This window comes from Helicoverpa armigera, chromosome 25, assembly GCF_030705265.1.
Source record: "Helicoverpa armigera isolate CAAS_96S chromosome 25, ASM3070526v1, whole genome shotgun sequence".
In the NCBI taxonomy this organism is placed as follows: domain Eukaryota; kingdom Metazoa; phylum Arthropoda; class Insecta; order Lepidoptera; family Noctuidae; genus Helicoverpa; species Helicoverpa armigera.
The window spans coordinates 1314083-1339393 of record NC_087144.1 but is presented as its reverse complement, the minus strand read 5'-3'; the positions used below and the strand labels follow the sequence as shown (position 1 = coordinate 1339393).

The window sequence follows — 25311 nt, the reverse complement described above, 5'->3', positions numbered from 1 at the left end:
GTAACTAGTTACTTTACTCCATAATATACGTTACGTTTTTTTACAGTTGCAGATGCGTTATTGAGACGTTTTATTGTATACTAGCTTCTGCTAGCAGTTTCTGTGGGAACCTCTGCATGAGCCCGGGTAAAAAGTAGCCTATAGCCTTCCTCGATAAATGGGCAATGTAACTCTGTAGAATTTTTCAAATCAGACCAGTAGTTCCTGAGATTAGCGCGTTCAAGTAAATAAACAAACACTCTTGGGCTTTTTAATATTATATAGCATAGATGTTTTTGTACAGTTCTCGGTAAATTTTATGGCGATTCGTTACTAAATTCCGAGCACGCATGTCTTAAAATCTCACGTAAAATTGGTTTCTGCCAATTAAACACGCAATATTCCGTGGCGACAAATAGTTTGGTGAGATCTGTAGCAATCTCTTGATTAAGTTAGTTAAATATTAGATTCTAGCTAGCTCTCATTATGTTTGTATTTCTTTTCCTTCTTTAAAGTTGAAATGAACTTTGAAGCTTAAATCAATAAATAAACATCCGACAGAAAACCTGTTATTTGACCGTCTCTGAGGTAACAAAAACTCATGCGAATTTAAATATTCGTGACACGTAAAAACGTTGCCAAAAATAAACGTCTGCAAAAATAACGTTGACAAAAAATAGCTGTTACAAAAATAACGTTACCGCTTTTCCCAACACTACACCCGCAGTCAGGGGACACCGCGATAAAAATATTCATAATCCTAACACAATATGTCGCTTACGTCCTTTATATCTTAAGCCCACTTGAAGACTCTTAAATATGCATAGTATAACCACTCGGAGATTGACAACAAAAGGTCGTAAGCGCCAATGAGAGTAGTACCGAAGTTTATTACGTCAGGAATCTCATTCATATGCGATGTAGTGATGATAACACAATAGGTCTATGCCTTTTGGGGATGCTGGTACCCTAGTACAATGTGACCATTTAGTATTAATTACTGTGTGGACGGAGATTGAATTCTTATTAAGTACTTTTTATTGTAATAGTGAAAAGCTAAATCAAAGTACTAAATATGAATGTGGAAGGAGAGGCAGAGGTAGACCGAGGAAAAGATGGTTTGATTGCCTGAAAGAGGACATGAAGCAGAAGGGAGTGGATGTAAGTATGACGTTTGACAGAGAGGAATGGAAGAAAAAGACATGTTGCACCGACCCCAAATGTGTTGGAAACAGGGCAGGGATGATGATGATGAGTAAAAAGCTAAATCAGTTCAAAATGTTTTTTATTAGCAACTCGGGAATCAAACACAGAAAGTATGTGTACGTGCATGTGGTCCATATTATGTCACCACCGTTTTCATAATTTTATAAGCATTTCTAAATAAAGGTTTCTTTTTACATACTACAAGCATCCTTTTCTGCCTATTTACGTATAAACATGTAGATATCTAGTACATACATAGCGACCTATTTTGTAGGGCCTAATTAAAAACATCAGGCAAGCCGAAACGATGCTACTATGTCACGCACGACTGAATAGGAGTGCCTCTTAGCTATGGGACTCCCATAAGGATTAGGGTAGACTGGGTACAGTTGTGCCAATTTTCGTTTGAAGACCAATAATTTTGTTATTTTACTAATTAGCTCGCAGAAAAGGAACTTGTATCGCAATTTGGATATTTGTGTACGTAAAAACACTAATATATTGTTCCTTAATACAATGTATTACTCATAACATCAATTTAAAAAAAAATGGGAAAGTGTCACAACCGGCCACATGCCAAGGGCGGTTGTGACATGTATAAACATATATCAAAATGGTCTATAATATCTTTTATTGTAGAAATGTTTAACATAATAAGCTTACAAACATAGTTTTAAAAATCAACAAAACAACATTTACTCTGTTAAAACTTGTAGCTGTAGAAAGGCTTGTAGCTTGAGCTACACGTACGAAATCCCTTGTTTCACTTCTTCATCAGCATCTTTTTATTTTTTGATATAACACTGCGCTCTTTCGGTCTTCCACAAACGTATTCTGGACATCTAAAAGCAAAAAATAATAATATGAAATTTATTATATGTATAGATATTCGTCACAACCGTACCCAAAAAAAATGTCACAACCGTACTCAACGCATCATTTTGAAAACAAAAAATTGCCATGATTTTGCCATATACTTTACGTAAAAAGAAATCACTCGTAATTAAATATTAATGTTCAACTTTTAAAGAAAAAAATAACAAGATAATCTATCTGTATAAAAATAACAGTAATTAGGAAAAGAAATCGAACAAAAATACTTACTTTTGATTGTTGAAAAGCAATGTGGGCTCCTGCTTACGTCAACGTCCTGCGCCGGCTAACGCAATATTGGGGAACGTGCTTAGGCTTGTGAGCCACGTCTTTCTCCCTTATACCCCTCCCCCGTATTACGTATAGTTTCGTTACAATTGCGACTGTCACTATCGTACCCTGGCACAACCGTACCCAGTTTACCCTACACATAAAAATAACGTTATTATAGCTTTTAATAGTAACTAGGCCTATATATGAGGAATCAGCTTTTTACGCTGACTGCTTGACTCAGGCAGACCGCATCTGCTGTCACCCGTTTACTAGAGGTAAAAAAACTACAACTTACAATCTGCATCATTTAGTACAAGTTGTTATTTGAAAGGATCATGCGTCAATTTGCACCCATTTTTTAACATTGCCCAACAGTACGAAACCTATGACTTTTGAAGTCTTGGTGAGGACTATATTTCATTCCACGGCAGCCAAGTTCGATCCAGCGCGAACATGGTGATTTCCACCTTTGCATAGATAGGTACACAAAACATTTAATGGTTTTAATGGCCGAAAGAGTGCTCAGACAGATGTCACATCGCTGTTGAGCAATGAGTGGGTAGATTTTTAGTATTAAGTTTCAATTTAACTAGACATGTTCACGAAGAATTCACGTGACCATTGTCAACAAAACATTAGCTTCATGAGCAACAATTGACTGATAGCTTACTTCGATAAACAGGCGGGGAGCCATCTTGTTTCCGATAATCTCGACAGTTCAAGCTGATGCGGTCAAACGTCTCGTTTCTCGTCTGATCGGGGACCTTGGCCGCGTTGTGTATGCTAAGTTGGGTAGCTAGTTATTAAATTAATGTAGATTAGAAGTTTCTAATGTTTGTAAATATGCTGTCTATTTGTGGGCACTAAATTTAATGATTTTGTTTGCACTATTTTCATCTAATCAAAATAAATGAAGTCTATTCCAAGCGAATCGACTTATAAAAATGTATTTTACGTCTTGGTATACAAGTATTAGATATCAAGGGCTTAGCCACAAACCATAACACTACCAGTAATTATCTAACTGATAACTTACAAGTTTACCAAAAAGTTGACTTCAGTCAGGGAACTGTTACTTATGAGAAGAATTTATAAGGACGAGCATGGAAGAAGACATTCTGTGCCGATCCATAAGAACAGAAGGATTGACTGAACAAACGAAACCATATTTTGAGGGAATAAAAACAAAACCTTGCTTCTCGTACTGACAAAACCATTTATTTCCAACATAAACAACATAATACAATCATTTCTTAGTAAACAACTCTTGTATGGCATAAACCGGCAACCCCTTTGTCTCCGGTAAGAAAAAGAAGAAGAATACAGCAGTAGAGAAGCAGACAAAAGAGAAGAAATAAAAGACCGGGGGCAGGCCAACAGAAGTCACCAGGAGGTTGAAAACAAATAGGATTAAGAAGTTGAGGATCCATGCCCATTCCACTGCTAACATCGACATGATGCTTTTGACCTGCAAAAGAAGTACTAGGTCAACATATTTCAGAGAAGATGTATTTGTCTAATGATCCTATTACTTAGTGTATTTTGCTAACAAGAAGTTGTTCGATTGGACTTAGCAAATCCGATACAAATGCAGTAAAAAAAATAAATGTAACTTGTAATTTGAGAACAGGGTAAGCGGATTTTATCAAGAAGACCCAAGAATTTTTCAAATTATAATGATTATAAAATACGAGTATGGGAAGTCCGAAAATGTAAATACCTAGATTAGGCAAAACAAGACATAACTGGAAATAAAAAGATGCAATGAATAATTAATTACAAACTGGAGCTGGAATTACCAATATTATGACGTAGATTCTCAACGAAAAAAAATAAAGTTACCTCCGGTAAAAATACTTCGGCCAACACCACAACAGGCACTGTTCCTGCTCCAAAAGTATAAAACGCCGTGAAGATGTAAATAAAGATGGGTATCGTCCACTTTGGGCCCCACTCCGTCAAGATCTGCGTTCCTAGTACTATGCAGCAGAAACCAGCAGCTATTGATGAGTAAATTAGAAGTGGCTGAAAAGAGAAGAAACCGTATAAATTGTCAATCAATGAAAATTAAGTGTCATTTGCGAAAAGTGAAATACGAATAAAATGTAACCCGGTGCTTACGTGAGAAATTGGAGTGGCTTTAAGGGCCGCCGTACACGGACTGCTCGAGCAGTTAGCGGCTGAGTGAAATACACGGACCGCTCGAGCGGTCGGCGTCGACTGCTTGAGCTGTCGGTTGTTGACTGCTCGAGCTACGACCCAACTGCTCGAGCAGTTGATTTTCAAAAAACAGTCCGCAAATGAGAAAACAGACGCCGCGAGGCCGCAAAGGGCGGGGGGGAGAGGGAAGTCGGAGAGCTGTCGACTGCTCTAGCGCAGTCAACGGCTCGAGCAGTCGGTGTATGCCTCGCAACCGCTCGCGAGCGGTCGACGGCACGATGGAATTTCATCATGCAGTTGACGGCTTGAAGCGGTCGCGACTGCTCGAGCAGTCGTGTGTACGGCAGCGAATGAATGACTATAGTTCACTGCGCGGTCGCGGCTTTAAGCAGTCGGTCTCAACTGCTTGAAGCAGTCCGTGTACGGCGGCTCTAATACTTTTTTATGTACCGAAAAGAGATAGGTACTTAGGTTGTACTTGAGGCCTTTTCGCTCAGCTCGTTTTTATTAATAATACACTGCATCATCATAATAAAAATCCCATCTGACCAACTCACATCTACCAGGACCACATAACTCCGAAGAAACAAAACACATAAACCCTCACCCGTCTCCCAACGACATCTGTCAGATACGCAGCAATGCTCCCGGCGATAATCACCACGACTCCCATTAGCAAACTGCAGAGATTGGGCGATATGACGTCACTGGGTACTGCTTCAGCAAATAATGGCTCCGCATAAACCTGGACTACTGGTAGCCCTTGGAACACGAACGCTACTTTAAGGATCATTATTACGAAGAATTCGCGTTGAGTTGAGGGTGAACTTTCTGTAAACACATAAAAAATAAGTGTTAATGCTTATAAATTCTGATATAAAATGTAGTGTATTTGATTTGACTTACTGAAAAACTGCCACCATGTCATTTTCTTGCTGTCCAACGCCGGACCAAGCCTTTCTTCAATCGCAGTCAAAGATTGAACGTCTGAAAGTTAAAAAGAATGATGATTGAATAATCACACTTGAATTAATACACTTTCTTTTCAGAATATTGTATCTATAATAATAAATAGCAAGGGAAATTACTAACCTTCTGTGTTGGAACTAAAAATCCGTCGCAATTTATCTAGTTCCTGCACAACTTCTTTAGAACTTGTCTTCTTACTCCTGTAAAATGCTATTGATTTTGCGGCATCCTGAAATTAATAGTCATATTTATTAACTCAGTCTAGCTAAACTAGCAAAATTCAAAATCAAAATTTCAAAACTAACCAAAATATTAATTAATTAACGAATCGAAAACCTCCAAAAATCATAATCTGATTCAAAAATGCTACCAGGGCAACCGTACCTCCTCTCTACCATTCGCCATGAGAGTCAACGGCGATTCCTTCAAGACCGCAAGCAGTAACACCCCAACCACGGCCATGGTTAGACATGCATACACCATATGTAAGTACGTTAGATATCCTCCAAGGAAATATGAGACTAGTATGCCGAAACCGTAAAACTGCATCGGTCCTGCTGTCATTGTTCCTAAGAAAATAAGAAAGAATAAACCTACCAACTGTATGTTATAGAGTCAGTGTTTCGAAGGGCACGTTCAATTGGTGGTTCCCGGCTATCATTTGAACATCTTGGCAGTTGTTACAAACAGTCAGAAGCCAGAAAGTCTGATACGCAATATCAAGGGGTATCGGGTTGCCCGGATAACTGGGTTTAAGAGGTCAGATAGGCAGTCACTTCATGTAAAACACTAGTACTCAGCAACCTCCGATTACACTTATAGCCAACCCAATCTTGTTGGCAAAGGCTAGGCAAATTATGATACCTACTGGCTGAGTAAAGATTTCGCTAGACAGAAGATAAGATAGGCCATCTTATCTTCTATTAATGAGGATGCTCATAAGATATAAGTGACAAAGGAGATTTTAAAACCAAACGTGTTCTGTTCATGTGAGCTCTTACCTCTTATGGAGTCCTGGCTGATCTCACTGATGTAGATGGTGGTCTCCAGAAAGATGGCGAATCCCAGTCCTCCTACAAACATGGCAGTGAGGACTACTTCCACTTGTGACGTCATCGCTATTATTGACCATGCTAGCTGAAACGAAGGAATCAATCAGTATTGAAAAATCTTTAGCACTCAATGAAAGAAAAAAGCTTGAAAATCCTAGAGGGAACCTAAACCCTTTTTAGCCGAAGGATAAAACTGTAATTCTTCTAACTTTACTATATTTCTGAAATACTATATACTGAGAACCTCCTCCCTTATGGGAAGTCCGTTAAGACATAAAAGTAGTGGAACGTATCATATCATATCATCATATCATATCATATCATTTATTGCATTCCATAATGTACATTTGGTGGAAAATATAAAATAATATAGGTAGTCACAATTATGGACCCTGATGGGCACAGCAAAGAGTTAGAAGAGAGGAAGGCGTTTAATGTAATATAGTAGGTAGTATGTAGTATATTATTCAAGTATTTATTTATATTATAGTATTGCGTATATTTTTGTGTAGCATAACTTCATTTTATAGGTATTTTTCTTTATATGTTGCTTTTATTTAATTTTAAGTTATTTCTTTATCGGTAATATACTCGTTGATTGTATAGTATGCTTTTTTTATTAAAATTTGTTTTAGGATGTTAAGGAATTTTGTGTCACTTGTTTCGTCCTTGATTTTGTTGGGCAATTTATTGTATATTTTGATGCACATCACGTAGGGGCTGTTGGAGTGTAGTGTCATGTTGGAGGTAGGTAGCATCAGCATATTTTTGTATCTCAGTGATCTATTGGTGTGTTTGTCTCCGCGTTTGGTAAAGAACTTTGAGTATCTCCTAACGAATTTACATATTTCTAATATGTAGATGCATGGTAATGTGAGTATTTTGTGTTTTTGGAAATAGGGTTTGCAGCTGTCTGTTTGTTCTATGTTTGTGAGTATGCGGATTAGTTTCTTTTGTAGAGTGAAGAGTGATGGTGCGTCGGTGCTGTTTCCCCACATGATGATGCCGTAGCTGAACCAGGAGTGCGCATATGCGTAGTAAGTACTTAGAGCAGTTGGTAGGTCCGTGGTTACCTTTACTTCGCGAAAAGCGTAAATAAATTTGGAGATCTTGGATTTAATATTTTGTATGTGCGTCTTCCAGTTTATATGAGTGTCTATGGTAAGTCCGAGTAGTGTGAAATTGTCGACAACATCTATTTTTGTATTGTTAGTTGAGAAGTTAATTGTTATTGGGGATTTTTGATAGGGGTAAAAGGTCATTATTTTAGTTTTTTTATAATTTATTTCTAGATTATATTGGTCCATCCATTCTGTAGTTTTATTAAGTATGGTGTGAAGCTTTGCGTTTATTTCTGTTTCGTTATTGCATGAGGTGAGGAGGGAAACGTCGTCCGCGAATGGTACACTAGGCTCATCCATGATTTTCGGAAGGTCGTTTATGTAGATAAAAAATAGCAAACATCCAATTACGCTGCCTTGTGGAATTGAGGAGTTTAAAATTTGTTTTTCGGATCTTACATTTAATATTTCATTAGTATCCTGGTTAAAGTAGTCAATTTCTACATATTGTTCTCTGTCCTTAAGATAAGACTCGAACCATTGGTGGGTAACACCGCGAATTCCTATTTTGTATAGTTTGTCCAACAATATACTAAATTGAACTCTATCGTATGCCTTAGTCATATCAAGTAATATACCTACTGCGTATTTTTTATTATTTAAAATGGGTATCTTCGTGTTCTACGCATGAGGAATCTAGATTTTGATTGAAGTAACCTTTTAGGCCAATTGCCAAGTTTCATTTAAATCCATACAACATTTTTTTTATGAAAGACTTACAATCATAAACCCTTCCATACTTTCACATTTATCTTAGTAAGAATACCTACATCTTAGTAAAATTATCTCAATTTTAAACTCACCACAAACATCATAGAAGTCAACATAACAGTCTTCTTCCTCCCCATCCTATCCAACACGACCCCAGCTATAGGATTAGCTATCAACGACCCTATCGCGGGCAGACTGCCAAACAATGATACCTCGGCGTCTCCCATGGGTCGATGGAGGGTCGTGTTCGAAGACTTGAAGAGGAGGATGGTGGAAGATGGCCATGCCATCATGACTCCCATGTTTATGCAGGAACAGCATACTGGAATGAGAGGTTTTTAATAGACTTCTGGAAAACTCCTGCTTCCGTCTAGTTTCTTCTGTCTAGCTAGTAATCAATTCTTGGTATTATTATAATTTGGTAAAGGGATTAATCAGACTTCAGACAGATTAGCAGCCGTTGTTCAACGTAAAAAACAAATCCACAGCTGCATCTATTCAGACTGGAATGTGATTACAATATATTTGGGAGAAGGCTAGGCAGATTACGATACTTTCTTTTATTTTGGTGAAAACTAGCCTAGATAAATGTGAAGTTACGTAGGTAAAATAACTAATACTTACATAGTGTAGTGCCGACAAGTTGAAAGAAGATGCCCATAACTTGTTATTTGCTTTTCTATTCAAAAAGAACTATAATCATGAAGACTCTCTCTGTAAACACAATGTTATATTTAGGTATTATGTAGGTATGTTCTGATATTGAATAAAAAAATGCATTAAGAGATTTAATTAATATCATCTATTTAACTTCGGAATACCTGTTTTATAGTTACAAATAAGTGAAATTACAACTTACTTTACATCGTCTATCGACCTATTTTTAGAAATAAAAGTATTAACATACCTATCGGAGTTTTTTCAGCATTTAATTGGTAAATAAATGCGTCTTGTCTCGTGTCACTAAATGTTGAGTACTGTGGAATGAGGATCGACAGCCGATTCCGCATAATTTGAAACTTAGGGTGTGTACACAATGGCAATTTTTATTACAGCGATAGAAGATTAAGACACGATAGAAGTTAACAATTTGACGAATATCTTGATTGATACATTGTTTTTAATCTAGCCTTTTGCTGAATAATAAAATTTAGATCCCATAATTATACAAAAAAATGGAACTCTGTCTGCATAAGTTACATTTTCAGTACACATATCTTAATCATTTTTGGAAGTACAGAAAATAAAGGAATCTTAATTTTTTTCGTCAGACCAATAAAATATCAATGTTGTACTCTCTGTGAACTCCGCTTTACTTATACGCGCCTAGTACTTACCGTAAAAAATGCATGAAAGGAATATTTACAATTACACAATTTCATGCTGAATTAACATTTTCTATGTCTCATTGTCTTATAAGAATACAATTGTTTACAAAGTATATAAAACTTTTCAATATATTTCGCTATTTCAATAACTGACTTCCAATATGATCCCACTACCGTTTGGTAGATCGGCAATGAATGTTTTTCAAAATCAGAAACGCCACAAATATAGATTTTTTTAAGTTGAGGAAAAGCAGCACCCATTTGCCTACTCACATTGAAAAAGTCACTCAACTGAGTTTTATTTTTGGTATCAACAAAAAAGCACTCGATTATCCATCTATTCCATATCTATGCAAAAAACGAGTTTCTCAATTCGCATGTGGCTCTACATATTTTATGATTGACCAAATTAACAAGTTATTATAATTAATATCTTTTGTAAATATTCAGAAATCTGTAAGCTAGTCGAAAAATTGAGATTTCTATGATGTTGTAAATAAAACACAATATATTATTTACAAATACTTATGGCGTTTATTTAGATAATAAATTCATTATAAAACCTAGCGTGATGACAATATTCATTATCCTAGAATCTCCATTTGTTCATTGCAATTTAAGAAATAAATAAATTAAGGAATGCATTGGTTTTGTTCATTGTGCAAAATGGCTATTATATGTAAAATATTAATTGTTTTATTAAATAAGTTATTAGAACTCTCTGTATTGAACAAACAAATGCATAAAAAATGCTTACCTTCTCATAAAATAATACAAAATAACTTAAAACATCCTTCATTGTACAAAAACTAAGACTAAAATGTTCGTTCACATCCCGGCTAGTTAAGGTTTGTAGGATTGTCCTACGTGAAAAATAATACACGAAAGAATTTTATATTACTACTAAGTATAGTTGACGCCAAACTTTTTGGCGGCTGGAAACATCGATCGAATCGCTTTTCAAAAACTATTTTAACCGACTTTTAAAAAAGGTGGTTCTTAGTTTGACCTGTATGTATGTAGGTATATTAATTGTGCGCGAATATCTCACATTTGGCTGAACCGATTTTGATGCAGTTTTCATGGTAGTCTTTGTTAGAATAAGAAGAAAAAACTATTGAAGACATTTAGGTAATTGAAAAATAAACTCAAAGACGGAGAGGAGCGCGAAATGTACGGGTCACATGCGCGTACTTATTCTGTGAAGTTAGTTGCAAACCGCCATCAAGTTTGGTGAGAACTGTAATAAATTTGGTCTACGCGGGTGCATTGACTTTGATACTGAGGATCTGCCAGAATATTATCCAGATCGGCAGGATTACTGCAGACGCCAGGTTGAACAGCCAGTTGCCGTATAGCTGAAAAATAAAACAATTATTTTTAGATTTTAATTTTTGCATCTAAAAATGCAGAAAAAATTTTGTTTTTTGATATCACGCAAAACAGCTTGGGGGGGAGCGTTTCTTAACTCTATTTATCTTACAGGATTTACCAGGCTGACATGAACTGAAAGAGACTTGGTACTTGAAAGGAAAAAAGGACAGGGAATTTCTTAAAACATTGATTATAGGAAAAAACACATTTCAAAGTGGTTTAGTTACTCTTCACATTGGTCATACACAAAACCATCTTTTTGGAGTGATTTGCTCACTTTTTACACGACTGTCAAGAATGATTGTTTTTACCAAAGATATTGAATTACTAGAGGTGAGAATTCTAATCCATTCGAAAAAAAACAGAAAACAAAACCACTTTGAATGCGACTTTACCTGTTTTGCCTTATTTTATTTACAGTTGCATCTAGCCAAAAAGAAAGTTAAAAGTACTAGGCTAACATAAACCAAAAGAGCTACTCACCATAGAATCAACGATAGAGAACATAAGAGCCTGCATGGCGGCATCAGAGCCGCGGGCGAGCATATCAAAAAATGCCTCTTCCGGGAACAGAACCTTGCTGTACCCGATCATGCATATTGATACTGCTGCTAGTGGGTGAACTAGTAAGCATATTATCCGCTTTATCATAAGGTAGAATGTGCTGAAACAAAGAGAAAAAATTTGATTGGACAAAATCTTTTGAAAGACAAAAATCTAAAGGATTTTGAGGTCAACCGCGCTAATCACGTAGCGCGGTTGACTCTCGTGGCTAAGTCAAAAAAGAATGAAGAACTCTTGGCTAAGTTAAAAGCCGTGCTTCGACAGATCATAAGATTAAGAAATGCTTGGAGCGGTCGATCTTTAGATGGGTGACAAACTGACTGAATCTTATCATGACGAGTTCTTCTGTGTTCCGGAAGGCACGATTGATTGGTCCCGGCTGTGATCTGAACATCTTTGGCAGTGGTTATGGGTATTTAGTAGCCAGAAAGTCTGACAACCAGTCTTAGCAAAGGGGATCGGGTTGCCCGGGTAGCTGGGTTGTAGAGGGAAGATAGCCACTTCATACAAGGTACTTGATCGTCAAATTATACTACAATCCTATAATCGTAAAAATTTAGGCATATAATTATAAAAAAGTACCAACCTTGCCTTCCCAGCGCCATTAACAACCACACTGCACATCAAAGCCATAGGCGTATAAACCACAGCTATAACAAATCCTAGTGAAAAGTTATGCATGCCCACACTCAAACATACAGTGGACAGCTCTATAAGCAGTAGTATGTTGACTAAAGAGAGCTCCTCATATGTTATGCGCCCCTTGCGTAATAGGCGCGGCATGAAGGGAGTTATGATGGTCAAAAGTACTGAAACGGCGATTAATCCGTAGAATACTGATACTTCTGATGGCTTGTCGTAGTAATGGGCTCCTGAAAAATAAATAGATATGTTTTAGAATAGTTTATATCTATGAGTAACAGTGCTTTCACACTAGTTTTTCTACGCGCGACTTATTCCGCGAGCCAAAAAAGTCCTGTTGCGGGTTTTCAGGTGTCATCGTTTATACTGGTAGTTTTCAATCGTTGGTTGTCAAGGGACAATACGCTGGTGTAAAAGTGCTCTTACTCTCGAAAAAATCTTGACTATGAAAAATTATAGTCAGTCGCATATGAACGCCTATTAAAAATTGTATAAGGGTCTCTTTTAAATATCTATAAAACTAGGTTTATTTTAATAGCTATTTGACAATCTACGTTGTAAAATTCTAATACTACATAGATAATATCTTACCAATCTGAGTCAAAATCAAAGGACAATTCATAACAGCGTATCCAATCAAATGTACTAGGAGATAATTAGCGCCAATATTCACCACACTCATACTCAAGTCGTCTTTAGCCGCCTTCTTTGGCTTACGGACTTTTTTCACCTCTTTGACTTCATCATCTCCTGGTAACTCGGTGTCGGAATCTTTCTCTTTGTTTTGTTTTTGTTTGCTTGTTTTCTTGTTTGCTGACTTGTCTGTCTCCTCGTCGCCATCTTGTTGGATTGAGACCCATAGTGAGAGTGCACGGATAAGCATGGCCACGCAAAGTAAGCATAATGATGGCATGTATTGTCCTGGAAAAAGATTAAAGACATATGTTATGAAAATATTGGAAATGTTGCTTCTTTCTCTTTTGCATTACAAAAATTTGTAGTTTTATCTGTACCAAACCTATCTAACTCAGTTTAGCATTTATGTAACGAAAGTATAAAAGAAACAATAATACACAACTTTTGGATTATCTATACTAATATTATAAAGCTGAAGAGTTTGTTTGTTTGTTTGAACGCGCTAATCTCAGGAACTACTGGTCCGATTTGAACAATTCTTTCGGTGTTAGATAGCCCATTTATCGAGGAAGGCCATAGGTTACTTTTAATCCGGGTTCATGCAGAGGTTCCCACGGGATGCGGGTGAAACCGCTGGCAAAAGCTAGTTTGAAATAAAAAATGTTGAGTTTGAGTTCTCTTTCAATGATTAGTCTACTCACCAATAGAAATAAACCGATGCGTAGCAGCCAGCAAATAAAAGAAGTAACTCTGGTGGAATCTCTCAAGCAAGTTATTCAGAGACCTCAATATACTCTCTAAGGCCACTCCAAGCCTATAGAAGTTAGCGGTAGACAGTGCTTGGGCCCTGGGAGCCGTGCCCGCGGGGTCATTGGCCTCCCGACCTTCTAAGGTCACTGCTTCGATGCCGAAACGATGGAAAAGGCCGTGGTTACCATCTGGGACCTGCAAGTTATTTATTTGGATAGTAAAGTGTCGATAAGTGTATGTTGGTTATAGAACACCCTGTAGATGTAAATAGGTAATCTCCCTGTTCAATCATCCAGCATAGAACCTGTGCTATAAATGTAAGCGGTTGTAGGACGATGTCTCTTTCAAGCTGAAACTACTGAATGGATTTTGATGAAACTTGGCAGTAACCTAGGTTACACATTAGAATAACATAGACTATATAATTTTTACTGTGGTTCGAGGAATAGGTAGTTTCGGTCTTAAAATAACTATGTAAGTTCTAAATATCTTGGCTAAGTGGCTAAGGACTGCTATATGGTCGTAAGCTGTTTTATTTCAGTGCCTTTTATTTGCTTAATTGTTACTCACCCCGTCAATTTGTGTGATTACCATATCAAACATAGTACGGAACGAGTTCATCCAGTCGTCCATTTTGTTGCGCCCACGCATCCATGAGTAACTATAAAATAAAGAAATATTTCATAATTTCTGACACCGGTAAAACGTTTTACCAATTTAGCAATACTATGAAGAGTATATCTTCAATGAAAAAGTTTATCAAAGTCCATATTAACAACCAACTTTTGCTGTGCCTGACAGGGGCAATACTTATTTCTATTATTTAACACATACCTACACATACCTACATACCTACTGTTTTACTCCACTTTATAGAATGCTATAAAGCAAGTATTATTACGGTCATGTAGAAAATGGAAAGAGGTTTATAAATAAGCGAAAAATACCTGTTTCTGAACGAATGATGTATCCCAGACTTCAAACACAGTTTGTGAACTAGATTCACAAGATCTAGATTCGGTAGCTGTCCGTTCAATCCTTCTACTTTCACCTCTATGTATTCTGAAATATTAACATTAAAATAATTAACTAAACGCATCCTTATTATTTATGCTTTACTATTGTGACAATACTACTTTTTTTCAATGAGAATTTTAAATTCCTTGTAAAGATAGGCTTTTTATTTCACTTTACCTACAAACTTTTTTATAAGAACACTGTCCATCTTATATGTGACAGAATTATATGACTAAACCAATTTTTATGAATCTTGGTATTGTAGTAATTTGATTAGATTTTACTTAGTGTAGTTTTATAAATTAGTTAGATCTCAATTTGAGACAGTTTCCAACCCATTCATATGGGTTGATCAGCTCTCGAGCAAAATCGCAGAAAAGACAGTGTATTATAAATACTTATAAATAGCAAAGTTTACATATTTAGCAAATATTATACTATATGTTATTTCATATGTATCTACTAGCTAGACGAACAAGCATGGAAATTGACTCACGCACGAGATATCTTCTATTTATTCAAAGATATACAAAAGAAAATCATGTCAAGATACGAGTCACGTTTTTGAAGTCACGCTTGATGGGCAAGACAATAATTATTTATGCTTACTTACATAATAAAATTATCTAAGGCTCGAAATAAATAAGATACTAAGATATAAGTTTCTGTCCATAACATCTGTCGTAGTTTAAATTGTACACAAAACATAGGTATAGAAAATTTAATTATAATAGTTTATATTAGCGGTTTCAACCACGTCCTAAAGGAACTACTCCGCGCAGCCAAATACAACATAGCCTTCCCCGATAAATGGAGACGTCCTAAGATTTGTGCATTGAAAGAAACTAAATCTTCAGCTTCATAATCTTAACATACATTAGTAGTAAAATTCCAAAACTCAGTTTGTTATGAGTCTTTGTTTTCTTCAATCAGAGTATAATTGAGAACTACTAGTTCTATACATAGACTGAGACTGGATGGAAGCTGACTCTAACATAGTTGGGAAAAGATTAGACAAATTATTTTTTTATTATATTAAAGAACTTACTTATTTTAGGCGTCGCAAATTCCAAATTAATAGCAGCTTGAATAGATCCTGACCGGCCTTTTAATTTACCAGGATTCAAACACCTCTTATGATCCCCCGTCCAATCAAAACCAGACAAATATCTTCCGAAGTCTAAGGAAGGAGTACCAGGCTTCCAGAAACTGCCGAGACTAGTGTGGAATGTTTCAGCTTCGCTTTGCAAGCCGTGATAAGCTTCTAGCCATGCCTGCATTCCTAGTTGCTCATGTTCAGTGACTAGGAAAATTATATCCTTTGCCCAGTATTTTTGTGCTGAAATCAAGTAATGGTTGGTTTGTTTAGTATTGAGTATTGAGTATTACACTAACGTTTAACTTCAAGGATATTATTTTTACGAAAAAAACAACTTTTGTCATGAAAATGTGCAAGAATTAATAATTGGAATTAACATTCACAAAGGTGAGTTATTAATTGCAGCTTAAAACTATTAAAATCAGTCTTTTCAGTTTCAGCCAGAATTTGAACAGGAACATACTATTTAGAACAATTTCATGAACCACAAATTAATATTATATATTTACTTTTGTTTCTGCTAATAAATGAATGCTGAGTTGACAAAACTCTGACTAGAACCAGGCCAGTTACTTTTGCAAAACTACATCCCAACTTTGAAAAAGGTAATTACAATACTCACGTCTAGCAAACTTTGCAAAAGCCAACATAAGTGCTATGCCTGCCGCTGTCCCTTTCTGATGAGTAGACAAAGACCTGTATGGTGCAGTCACTACAATAGCCTCTAGAGAGGAGGTTCGAGGAGCACGCAGTATACCATACACATTAGTGCCTTTGTACACCTGAAATCAATGGAAATGGAATAGGTTAATTAAACTAAGGTGTTTCCTCCTTCAACTACACTTCTGGACACATCTATTGGCCCACCTTAGAGTTTTGGTTTCGATGGCCCCTACCGAAATATGATTGCTAGATTGAAAAAAACTGATGATGCAGTTTTAAACCTGATACATTTTACCTTCTTTTTCGATCGTATTGTTTTAAATTTGAATTTGGAATACCATACGACATGGAGCTACGCTTAACAAGTCGGATATGTGCCTCGTTAAAGGCAATTGATTTTTGAATAAAAAACATGTTTTATCAAATAAAGGTTTAATTTAATAACGTGTGTTGCTTCCATGGGCATCTACCACAGCTCTCATACGATTAGGCATAGAGTTATCAACCGCTCTATGAAGTTTTGAGGGATCATCTCCCATTCCTCTTCTATGGCAATTTTGAACTCCTGCATCGTCTGGGCAACTGGCTGACGAGCCCTAACACGTCTTTTTAGCTTGTCCCACATGTGCTCAATGGGGTTCATGTCTGGGCTTCTGGCTGGCCAGTCCATAACTGTGATATTCACATCCCGAAGATATTCCCTGACAATGCCGGCCGCATGGGCTCTTGCATTATCATGCATAAAAAGGAAATTTGGGCCCACATAGTCCGCGTATGGTATCACGTGAGGTCCTAAGCACTCAGGAATGTACCTTTCAGCGTTTAATGTTGGCAGCCGTGGTCCTGTAACAACCTCAAGTTGAGTTTTGCCGCTCGCGGATATACCGCCCCAGACAGTCTTTGAGCCACCGCCATAAGCAACCATCTCTTCAAAGCAGCATTGTGCGAAACGCTCTCCCTTACGTCGGTAGACCTTCTTCCTTCCATCATTGCCATGAAACACAATTTTGGACTCATCAGAAAAGAGAACACGGCTCCAATCTTGCTGTGTCCAATTTAAATGACTGCGTGCGAAATGAAGGCGCGCTGTTCGGTGGGTTCGCGTTAGTTTGGGCCCATTAGCTGGCTTGTGTGGTACCATATCGTGTTCTTTTAACCTTCTCCGAACAGTTCGAGCACTCACAGATACTCCGTGGAAGTCGCGAAGTTGTTTTTGTGTCTCAAAGGAGGTAAGGTGACGATTTCTCAAGCTGGTCATCACGATGAATCGCTCCTGCCTTTCAGTTGTGACCCGAGATCGTGGCCTTCCTTGGCGACGAACAAAGCCGCCAGTCTCTAGGTACCTCCGATAAACATTTCAGACCGCAGATCGACTTAAATTAAGTTGAGCACTCACGTTTCTTTGGCTGCGTCCGGCCTGAATAAGTGCCACAGCTTGGGCGGCGACTTCAGGTGAAGTATCCATAGATTATTGAGAGAACCTCACCTTAATCTAAAGAATAAGTAATGTTTGTTGCAAAACCAAAGATATCAATCACTTTTTCAAGAATTAAGTCCAAGTAAACCAATAAAACCAAGTTTTCTTAGTAATCGACTGTTTGATATCAACAAGCAGGCTCCAAATTGTCTCTTATTTCTTTAAATTCTGTATTCGAAATTCAAAAAAAGACTATTGAATGAAATTGTGAATGGGCAAGGTTGAAAACTGCATACAAACCTTTTGCTCGACCTAATATAAAAAATTAGCTAGGACCAAACGAAACTGAAAATACAAGGTGGGCCTATAGATGTGTCCAGAAGTGTATTATAAGAGGAATATAAGAAAAATAAGCCCGAACAATCAGATATTGATTGATGTTATTTAAATTTTAGGGTATGGGAAAGCAATTCAACGGTTACACTGAGTGAAATTATTACCACACTTATCTATGATCCTAAATAATTGTAGTGAACATTTCTCTTTTGCTAAAGACTCTCTTTGCTTTGTAAAACTACCTCTGTGTCATGGGTCTTTAGAAAACTGGTGTTGGCTAAATAAGCCACTTATTTATTTGTGGCAATTTTCTTAGTTTTTGTTATAATGTAAACAGAATAAGGTTACAACTTACCTGTCCCTGTCCCAATGGATAGTTGAGTGTGAAATTGTGCGTGTACACTTCTAGATGTAACTGAGACATCTTAGCCACTAGCCACGGCACTGGCATTTCGTCTAAGTCATCATATTTGTCCTGAAATATTTTCAAGTCATACTTTCACTTACTTTTCTAGAAGGTAACAGCTAGACATACCTACTGTTATGTCAAGATTATTGTGTTTATTAAAAAAAAAACTTCAGAAGTTATAGTATCTTCTACCTTGAACTAACTGAAGAAACTATAATTGAGAAATTTCTCAATTGAATAATAAATTGTTCTAATAGTCGGGGTACTGGCACGTTCTAGATAACTGTACCGTGCAATTTATATTCAGTCTCTGTTATTACAGTTAAGAATTCAAATGTAAAGTGATTAATTATTTATATACCTCTAATTCCAACAAGAATTCATTGAAGAACTGTTTCGCCGAGTTTTCCCCATTAAACTCATTAGTGACCAAGCCGGGAAGTAACGCATTTTCCGAAAAATACGTCTCGTTGTTAAATTCCTTGTTCCCGAGCATGACGAACCATACCAGGGCACCAACATAGCATAGGAAGCATAGCGGACCATGCACTCTCTTTAGCACCCTCACCCATTTCACTGAGCCGTATTCTGGGTCTGATAGCAGACCCATTTTGATAGATTTAAAGCTACTTTAAATACTGTGTTGAACTATTATTACTATTTTCCTGGTTGTAATGAAGTAGTTAATTCATTTTTAACAAGAAAACAGTACGTTTATCAATAAAATCGCCGCTCGTGTTTATCAGTAAATGTCAACTGGAATTTGACAATGACAAGTTGACTGACCTGTCAACCTGTATTTTTAAACGAACTTCATTTGTTTAGAAGCTAGTCTTTTAGGTAAATAAAATGACGAGGTTTAAAATAATCACATTTATTATCACTTGTTCAATATTTTTGTCGTTTATACAAATATCCATTTTCAAACATCTTTTGCACAATTTCGAAGGGCACCTTTCGTGTTTCTCTCATCGTCAAAAACGATATCAATGCAGTCGTGAAACTAATTATGGAAAATAGTAGGAATACTCCATCTAAACCGAGGCTGTCCTCAGCAGGCTTGAAGACAAATAATACTGCGAAATTCGCCACGAACATGGAACACATCACAACACCGGTACCGAAACTGTTCATCTGCAATGAGACAAAAAAACATTATGTTTTATAGAAAGAGAATTTGTATTTAATTCTAGTAGTTGTTACAAGTCTCACCTGTGGTGGAAGAGTTTCCGCGATCTGTATAAACGGAATATTGATAGTCCCAAGATGGAAGGAAATGCAATAGAACACCATTACAAGTGGTATTCCCCATTCAGGTGCCCACGTCCAGTGTAACATAGTGGCTAGGCATGCCATGCAACCTCCTGCCATGCTGCATGTGGTTACCATTAAAACCTGAAGAAAAAAACCGGCCAAGTGCGAGTCGGACTCGTGCACGAAGGGTTCCGTAAATTACAGTTAAATCAACCTATCTCAAAAACTATAAGAGATACTTTGATCAAACCAAAAATCGTTGAAAGAGTTAATTAGCATGCATCACCTCTATTTTTTTTAGAATTTTATACCCCGTAGTTATAAAAATAGAGGGGGGGGGACATACTTTTTACGACTTTGAGAGCTGATATCTCAAAAACCGTTCACTTTAAGAAAAATGTTTTTTAGAAAACTTTATATCATTTTAAAAGACCTTTCCATTGATACCCCACACGGGTATGTACATCGAAAAAAAAAATTTCATCCCTCAGTTACATGTATGGGGGGCCCCACCCCCAATTCTTTTTTTTACTATTTAGTGTCATATTTTTGTAGCGGTTCATACAACACATATTCCCATCAAATTTCATCACTGTAGTACTTATAGTTTCCGAGTAAATCGGCTGTGACAGACGGACAGACGGACAGACGGACATGACGAAACTATAAGGGTTCCGTTTTTGCCATTTTGGCTACGGAACCCTAAAAAGGCGTATTACAAAAAATTGCAAGATACTTTAATGCTATCATTGAGTGTCATTGAGGGCGATGTAGGAGTCCTGAAAGACTTGCTCCGTTCAACATTTGGATGCGCTAATCAATTCTGATTTTTTTGGATTTAAAGAGAGAAAAGATAGATTAAATACATAGCGTTAAATAATGAATACTTCTTACCCTTCTAGGAATTAAATCAACTAAGAATACAGAGAGCCCGCTGACGAAACACACAACGATTGCCAGGATAACAGAACAGAGATGTGGTGAAATACTCGGCGCTGCTTGAGCGAAGAACTGTCCAGCATACGCCTGCACTGCTATCATGCCCATACAAACTGACAGGTCCATTCCTATTACGAGTAGTACTAGAGCTCGTTGGGCTGATTTTGTGGTGCCTGAAATTATTGTCATAGCAAGTTAAAAAAGTGAGGCTTAGCTTTAATCCGGTAATCTGACGTGTTACATGGTTACCAAGTGTGGAAATAATTTTCTTGGATTCTACTAAAAATAATAACATTTTGGGCAAAAAGAAACTAAATTGGAGGTTTCTCAATAATTGATACCTGTATTGCTTGTTTAAAGAAAAGTTGTGTAAAGAAATTACATTCAAAAGAAATAGATTTTCATTTAAACTACTAAAAATAGTATTTCCTACCTAATTAATAAAGTATTACAATATTTCTTCATTTTTCTAATCCTTGCTAATTAGCATCTGATGTTATAAATCTAGCTAGTGTCTTTGCATTTTAAAAAACGCCAGATATCCCTTGAATGATAGATAACATTCATACGCGCATTAATTATTTTATTTGCCAGTCGCCTAAAGCTTAGCGAGGTAACATGTAGCGAATATTGTTGGCAGCACTTTCGATGATTTAACTGAATCTTTTGTAACAAATGCTCCTTTTCTACTAGGCTACCATAAAATGAAAGAGCCACAAACAACAGATGAGACAGCTAAAAAGGCGGTATTGTGCAACAGCGACTTCGCGCAACGGTGTCGTATGTGGAAAGCAAAAAGTTTCATTGTACTAGGCTAGTATGAACACTGAGAGATGATTGGTTGCTTAAGCATTGCGCCAAATAGTTATTGAAGGGGCGACGACGACATCGACGACGAGAGTCGAGAATATGAGAATACCAATCCGGCATTTTGTCGACGTCAATGACGAATCAATCGACTATAAGTACTAGGAGCGCATAAAAACAAAGATTCTTTAAGTGAAACCACAGTCCATTCACCTATTCGAATCTACATGATTGTTATGTATGTATATCTGGGGGTCTATTATGCTGATTTCCAATCATGTTTTCATACGGTTCCCAAAATATTAAACGATATTTTTATTTCATTATTCTCACCATTATGGGTCCTAAATTCTTACATTGAGAAAACTAACGTAAACAAAATTTAAAACGAGAATTAAGTGTACTATGATTTTAAACTTTGAATCAATAAAAAAACGAGTTTTAATGCAACTTTCTGATACCAGGTAATACACATCTGTTCAAATGAACGCAGTACTCAACCATGCGCTCCACCCAAATTTCATAATACTTATCTCTTCGTACAAATAGAAGTTAAGCAATTAATTTCAGTAGTAGTATGTCGCTGATTATTTTGGAACACTGTAAATAAAGCCTACTTAAATAGTAAGTCCATATACTCTTATTTCATTGAGCACGGTTATCAACATGTTTTTTCTTTACTTACGCAATATACTCCAAGCACTTTTTTGCTCTGTAATGCCATCGTTTGCAGTTTCATTTTCCTGATTTAATTTTTCTTTTTCTAATACGGCGGAGTTTATATCTGAAAATAAGAAGATATCTGTACCTAGGTATAACATCCAAATTGTTTTTTTATAATTATTACACTTCAATTTTATTTAATTAATAAAGGTGTTAAGTATTTCCAAATGTATTAAATCGCTAGTCGGACATTCGTCAGTACCAGGCGCTTCGCTCGACATCATGCCAAGAGAAACACGAGGCCACGCCTACAAAACGAAACGTCAACTTTATATCTATCTCTTTCTAAAAGACGGTAAACTACCAATGCAAAAAAGAGATAGATATACGACTCGTTAAATGTGGGGTCTTACTATGCTGTCACCCGATATTATTATAGACGTACCGGTATCCTCGATATTATTTTCATTGTCACTCGATAGTTGACTCTTCAAATAGACAATTTCGTCTAAAATTTCTTGTGTTACTGTCGATTCTCCTCGGTAAAATTTCAGTGATTTTATTGCATCCTGGAAAGTAAATGGGATTTTAGTTTACGTTTAGTTTGATAGTTTAAAGACAATTGAGATGAAATTGTGGCAACGGGCTTATTATTTGCCAAAAGCATTACTGCGATAACTTAGTGTAAGACTTACTTAGAATGCTCTTTTACTGAATGTTTTCATTTATCTTTAGTTACATTTTTACTTACTTACGAGCGAAACTGTCGCTTATCCTAAGCCTTATTTAGGTATGTGTTTTCCTTATAATGAAGTGAAGTAAATAATTGTATTATTTTTGAACAAAATAAAATTTCTTAAACTGTAGCTTAGTTTATTGGTAAAAGTACAGGTACAATTTGGTTTTTCTTTAGGTAGTTCTCATCTCAACCATTATTGCAGAACTACATAATACGTATGTAGATATAAATTAAAATTAACTCACCTTCTCTCTCCCCATTCGTAACAAATATACGGGAGTTTCTTTAAGTATAAACAGTAGCAGTATGTAACCAACGGCTATACTCAGATTCAGGTAGTTAATAACTTGATAACTGCAGAACCATCCTTCAAGGTAAGAGATCAGGGTACCAACATTGTACATGAAAGTCATCATAGTGAGCAGAGACCCTCGTATGGAAGTCTGACTGATTTCTCCAACGTAAACAACTCCTGTTACGATATGCAGCCCTGTTCCCATGCCGATCACGAATCGACCGATCAGAATTTGTGTTACCGATTTCGCTGTTGCTATTATTGACCATGATAGCTGAAAATAAAAGGATCCATTATTATTTCTAATATAAATTAATTAATTCTCATTTTAGATAATAAGTTTGAAAAGTAATACTTAAATATGTAAATAATGTAAATGTTTCAATAAAAGAAATCCGTCATAAATATGTAGGTTTTAATATTATATTACTTTTTCCTTATTGTTTTAAAAATACGCACTCAAGAATGTTAAGTAAATAATTTAATACTCTCGGTATTTATTTAGGATTGCTAGAGTATTAAAATTCCTTCTGCATCATATTGTGTAATATTTACTTTTGTCAAAAATTAGTTTGTTTTTTTTTAATACTTAACTAGCCGTTTAGTTTTCCCACGGTTTCACCAGCGTCCCATGGGAGCTACTGCCCATACCGGGATAAAATATAAACTGTAAGTATTACTCGCTCATAATGTAGCTTTCTAATGATTAAAGAATTTTTATAACATATTTTTTTCCTTTTTATAATATTAGTATAGATTAGAAATAGTTATAGATACTTACTGCATAACAGAGTCCACTAAGTATTGCCGTGCGTTTTCTACCGATTTTATCGGCTATGTATCCTACAACTAAGATGGCTGATAGGGAACCCAGCATAATAATCGAAGATATGAGATTGCCATCGTTTTTTGTTATTCTATACCCTATTGGTGAGTCTTCGCTTTCGAGCATTAGCAGTGCGTAGGAGGTCCATGTGTTGCCAATGGCTATCATGAAGCTTGGCACAGAAACTGAAGCAGAAATGTTATTAGCTTAGTATATTTATATATGCGTTTAGTATGTTAGTATGCAGTTTTTATCGTTTACGGTCCTAGGTACAAACTACAAAACATTAGGTAAGTAAACACTAGTGGATTTTTTTGACCGCAAAAAGATTTTATTCTATACAAATGTTCTGTTCTTCATTGGTCGCCTGTAAACCTATTTTAACTAAATTATTTAAGTACCCATCCAGGTTAAAAAAAAATAGTTTTCTTATTTTCCTAGTTCAAAAAGTACCTAACTTCTATCGTAAATCAATTCAATCGAAGATCGAGTTCAAATTAAAACAACCATATGTAATTATCCATTCAAAGTACACAATATACCTATATTATGAGCGTTGATTTGTAATACAAACAAGTTCAAGGGTAGGTATTACTATTATCTTTGCTTTGTATCTATATGTAAATACAAATACTCTACATGTGAGACGTATCTTACCAATAAATACCTACACGTGCTTAAATATTTTTTTTAAGTTTATGAAAAATATATACCTACAGAGAAAAGAGGAAGAAGCACTTAGAATAAAGTAAAACCGACATCAATATTAAACCTAAAGCCTTCTCCTCAGTCTGACAAATACTATTTTTAAAACCCCATCAAAACAGTTTCAGCCAAACACGAGATAATCGCGCACAAACACACATAAGTACATCCTACCTACTGGTGGAACTGAGAGCCTCCATTTTTGAAATCATTTAAAATATAACAATCAAATAGGTAGTATTTTTAGGTGCCTATCATTAACATAAAAATTAAAACTTACGTAAAAAAGCCACTAAAATCTGCACTAGAGTGGAATTCATTTTGTTTCAGTTCCAATAAATCAGTTTGCTCCAAATTCCGATAATAATTTATTTTTCACACATTACAACTTATACTATCACATGTAATTAACACTTTTTAATTGATATAGCGAAAATTTAAAATAAACAAATTAGAAAAAAAAAATTAGTAAATATTCACATAAATAATAATAACCTTAGCCTT

General features: G+C 36.1%; 2 protein-coding genes and 1 long non-coding RNA gene across 3 annotated transcripts; all 3 read right to left on the bottom strand.

Moving 5' to 3' along the window:
- Window positions 1-1799: 1799 nt before the first annotated feature.
- LOC135118756 (uncharacterized) lies at window positions 1800-2489 on the bottom strand. The gene is made up of 2 exons (XR_010277769.1): window positions 2290-2489; window positions 1800-2027 (listed from the first exon to the last, which is right to left on the bottom strand). It is a non-coding gene; the product is annotated as an uncharacterized LOC135118756 (long non-coding RNA).
- A 1046-nt stretch (window positions 2490-3535) lies between these two features.
- On the bottom strand, window positions 3536-9328 carry LOC110377094 (facilitated trehalose transporter Tret1-like). Its single transcript, XM_049845535.2, has 10 exons — window positions 9252-9328; window positions 8969-9058; window positions 8437-8666; window positions 6462-6597; window positions 5845-6029; window positions 5584-5689; window positions 5398-5478; window positions 5099-5322; window positions 4174-4356; window positions 3536-3799 (listed from the first exon to the last, which is right to left on the bottom strand). The coding sequence occupies exons 2-10, from the start codon at window positions 9003-9005 to the stop codon at window positions 3578-3580; spliced, it is 1404 nt and encodes a 467-aa protein (XP_049701492.2). The 5' UTR covers window positions 9006-9058; window positions 9252-9328; the 3' UTR covers window positions 3536-3577.
- Window positions 9329-10183: 855 nt separating this feature from the next.
- LOC110377095 (glycosylphosphatidylinositol anchor attachment 1 protein) lies at window positions 10184-25311 on the bottom strand. The gene is made up of 16 exons (XM_064041414.1): window positions 25088-25311; window positions 24058-24287; window positions 23227-23550; window positions 22688-22811; window positions 22265-22363; window positions 20728-20945; window positions 18526-18645; window positions 16377-16536; window positions 15704-15994; window positions 14586-14700; window positions 14209-14299; window positions 13590-13833; window positions 12844-13173; window positions 12197-12482; window positions 11530-11710; window positions 10184-11030 (listed from the first exon to the last, which is right to left on the bottom strand). The coding sequence occupies exons 1-16, from the start codon at window positions 25125-25127 to the stop codon at window positions 10929-10931; spliced, it is 2955 nt and encodes a 984-aa protein (XP_063897484.1). The 5' UTR covers window positions 25128-25311; the 3' UTR covers window positions 10184-10928.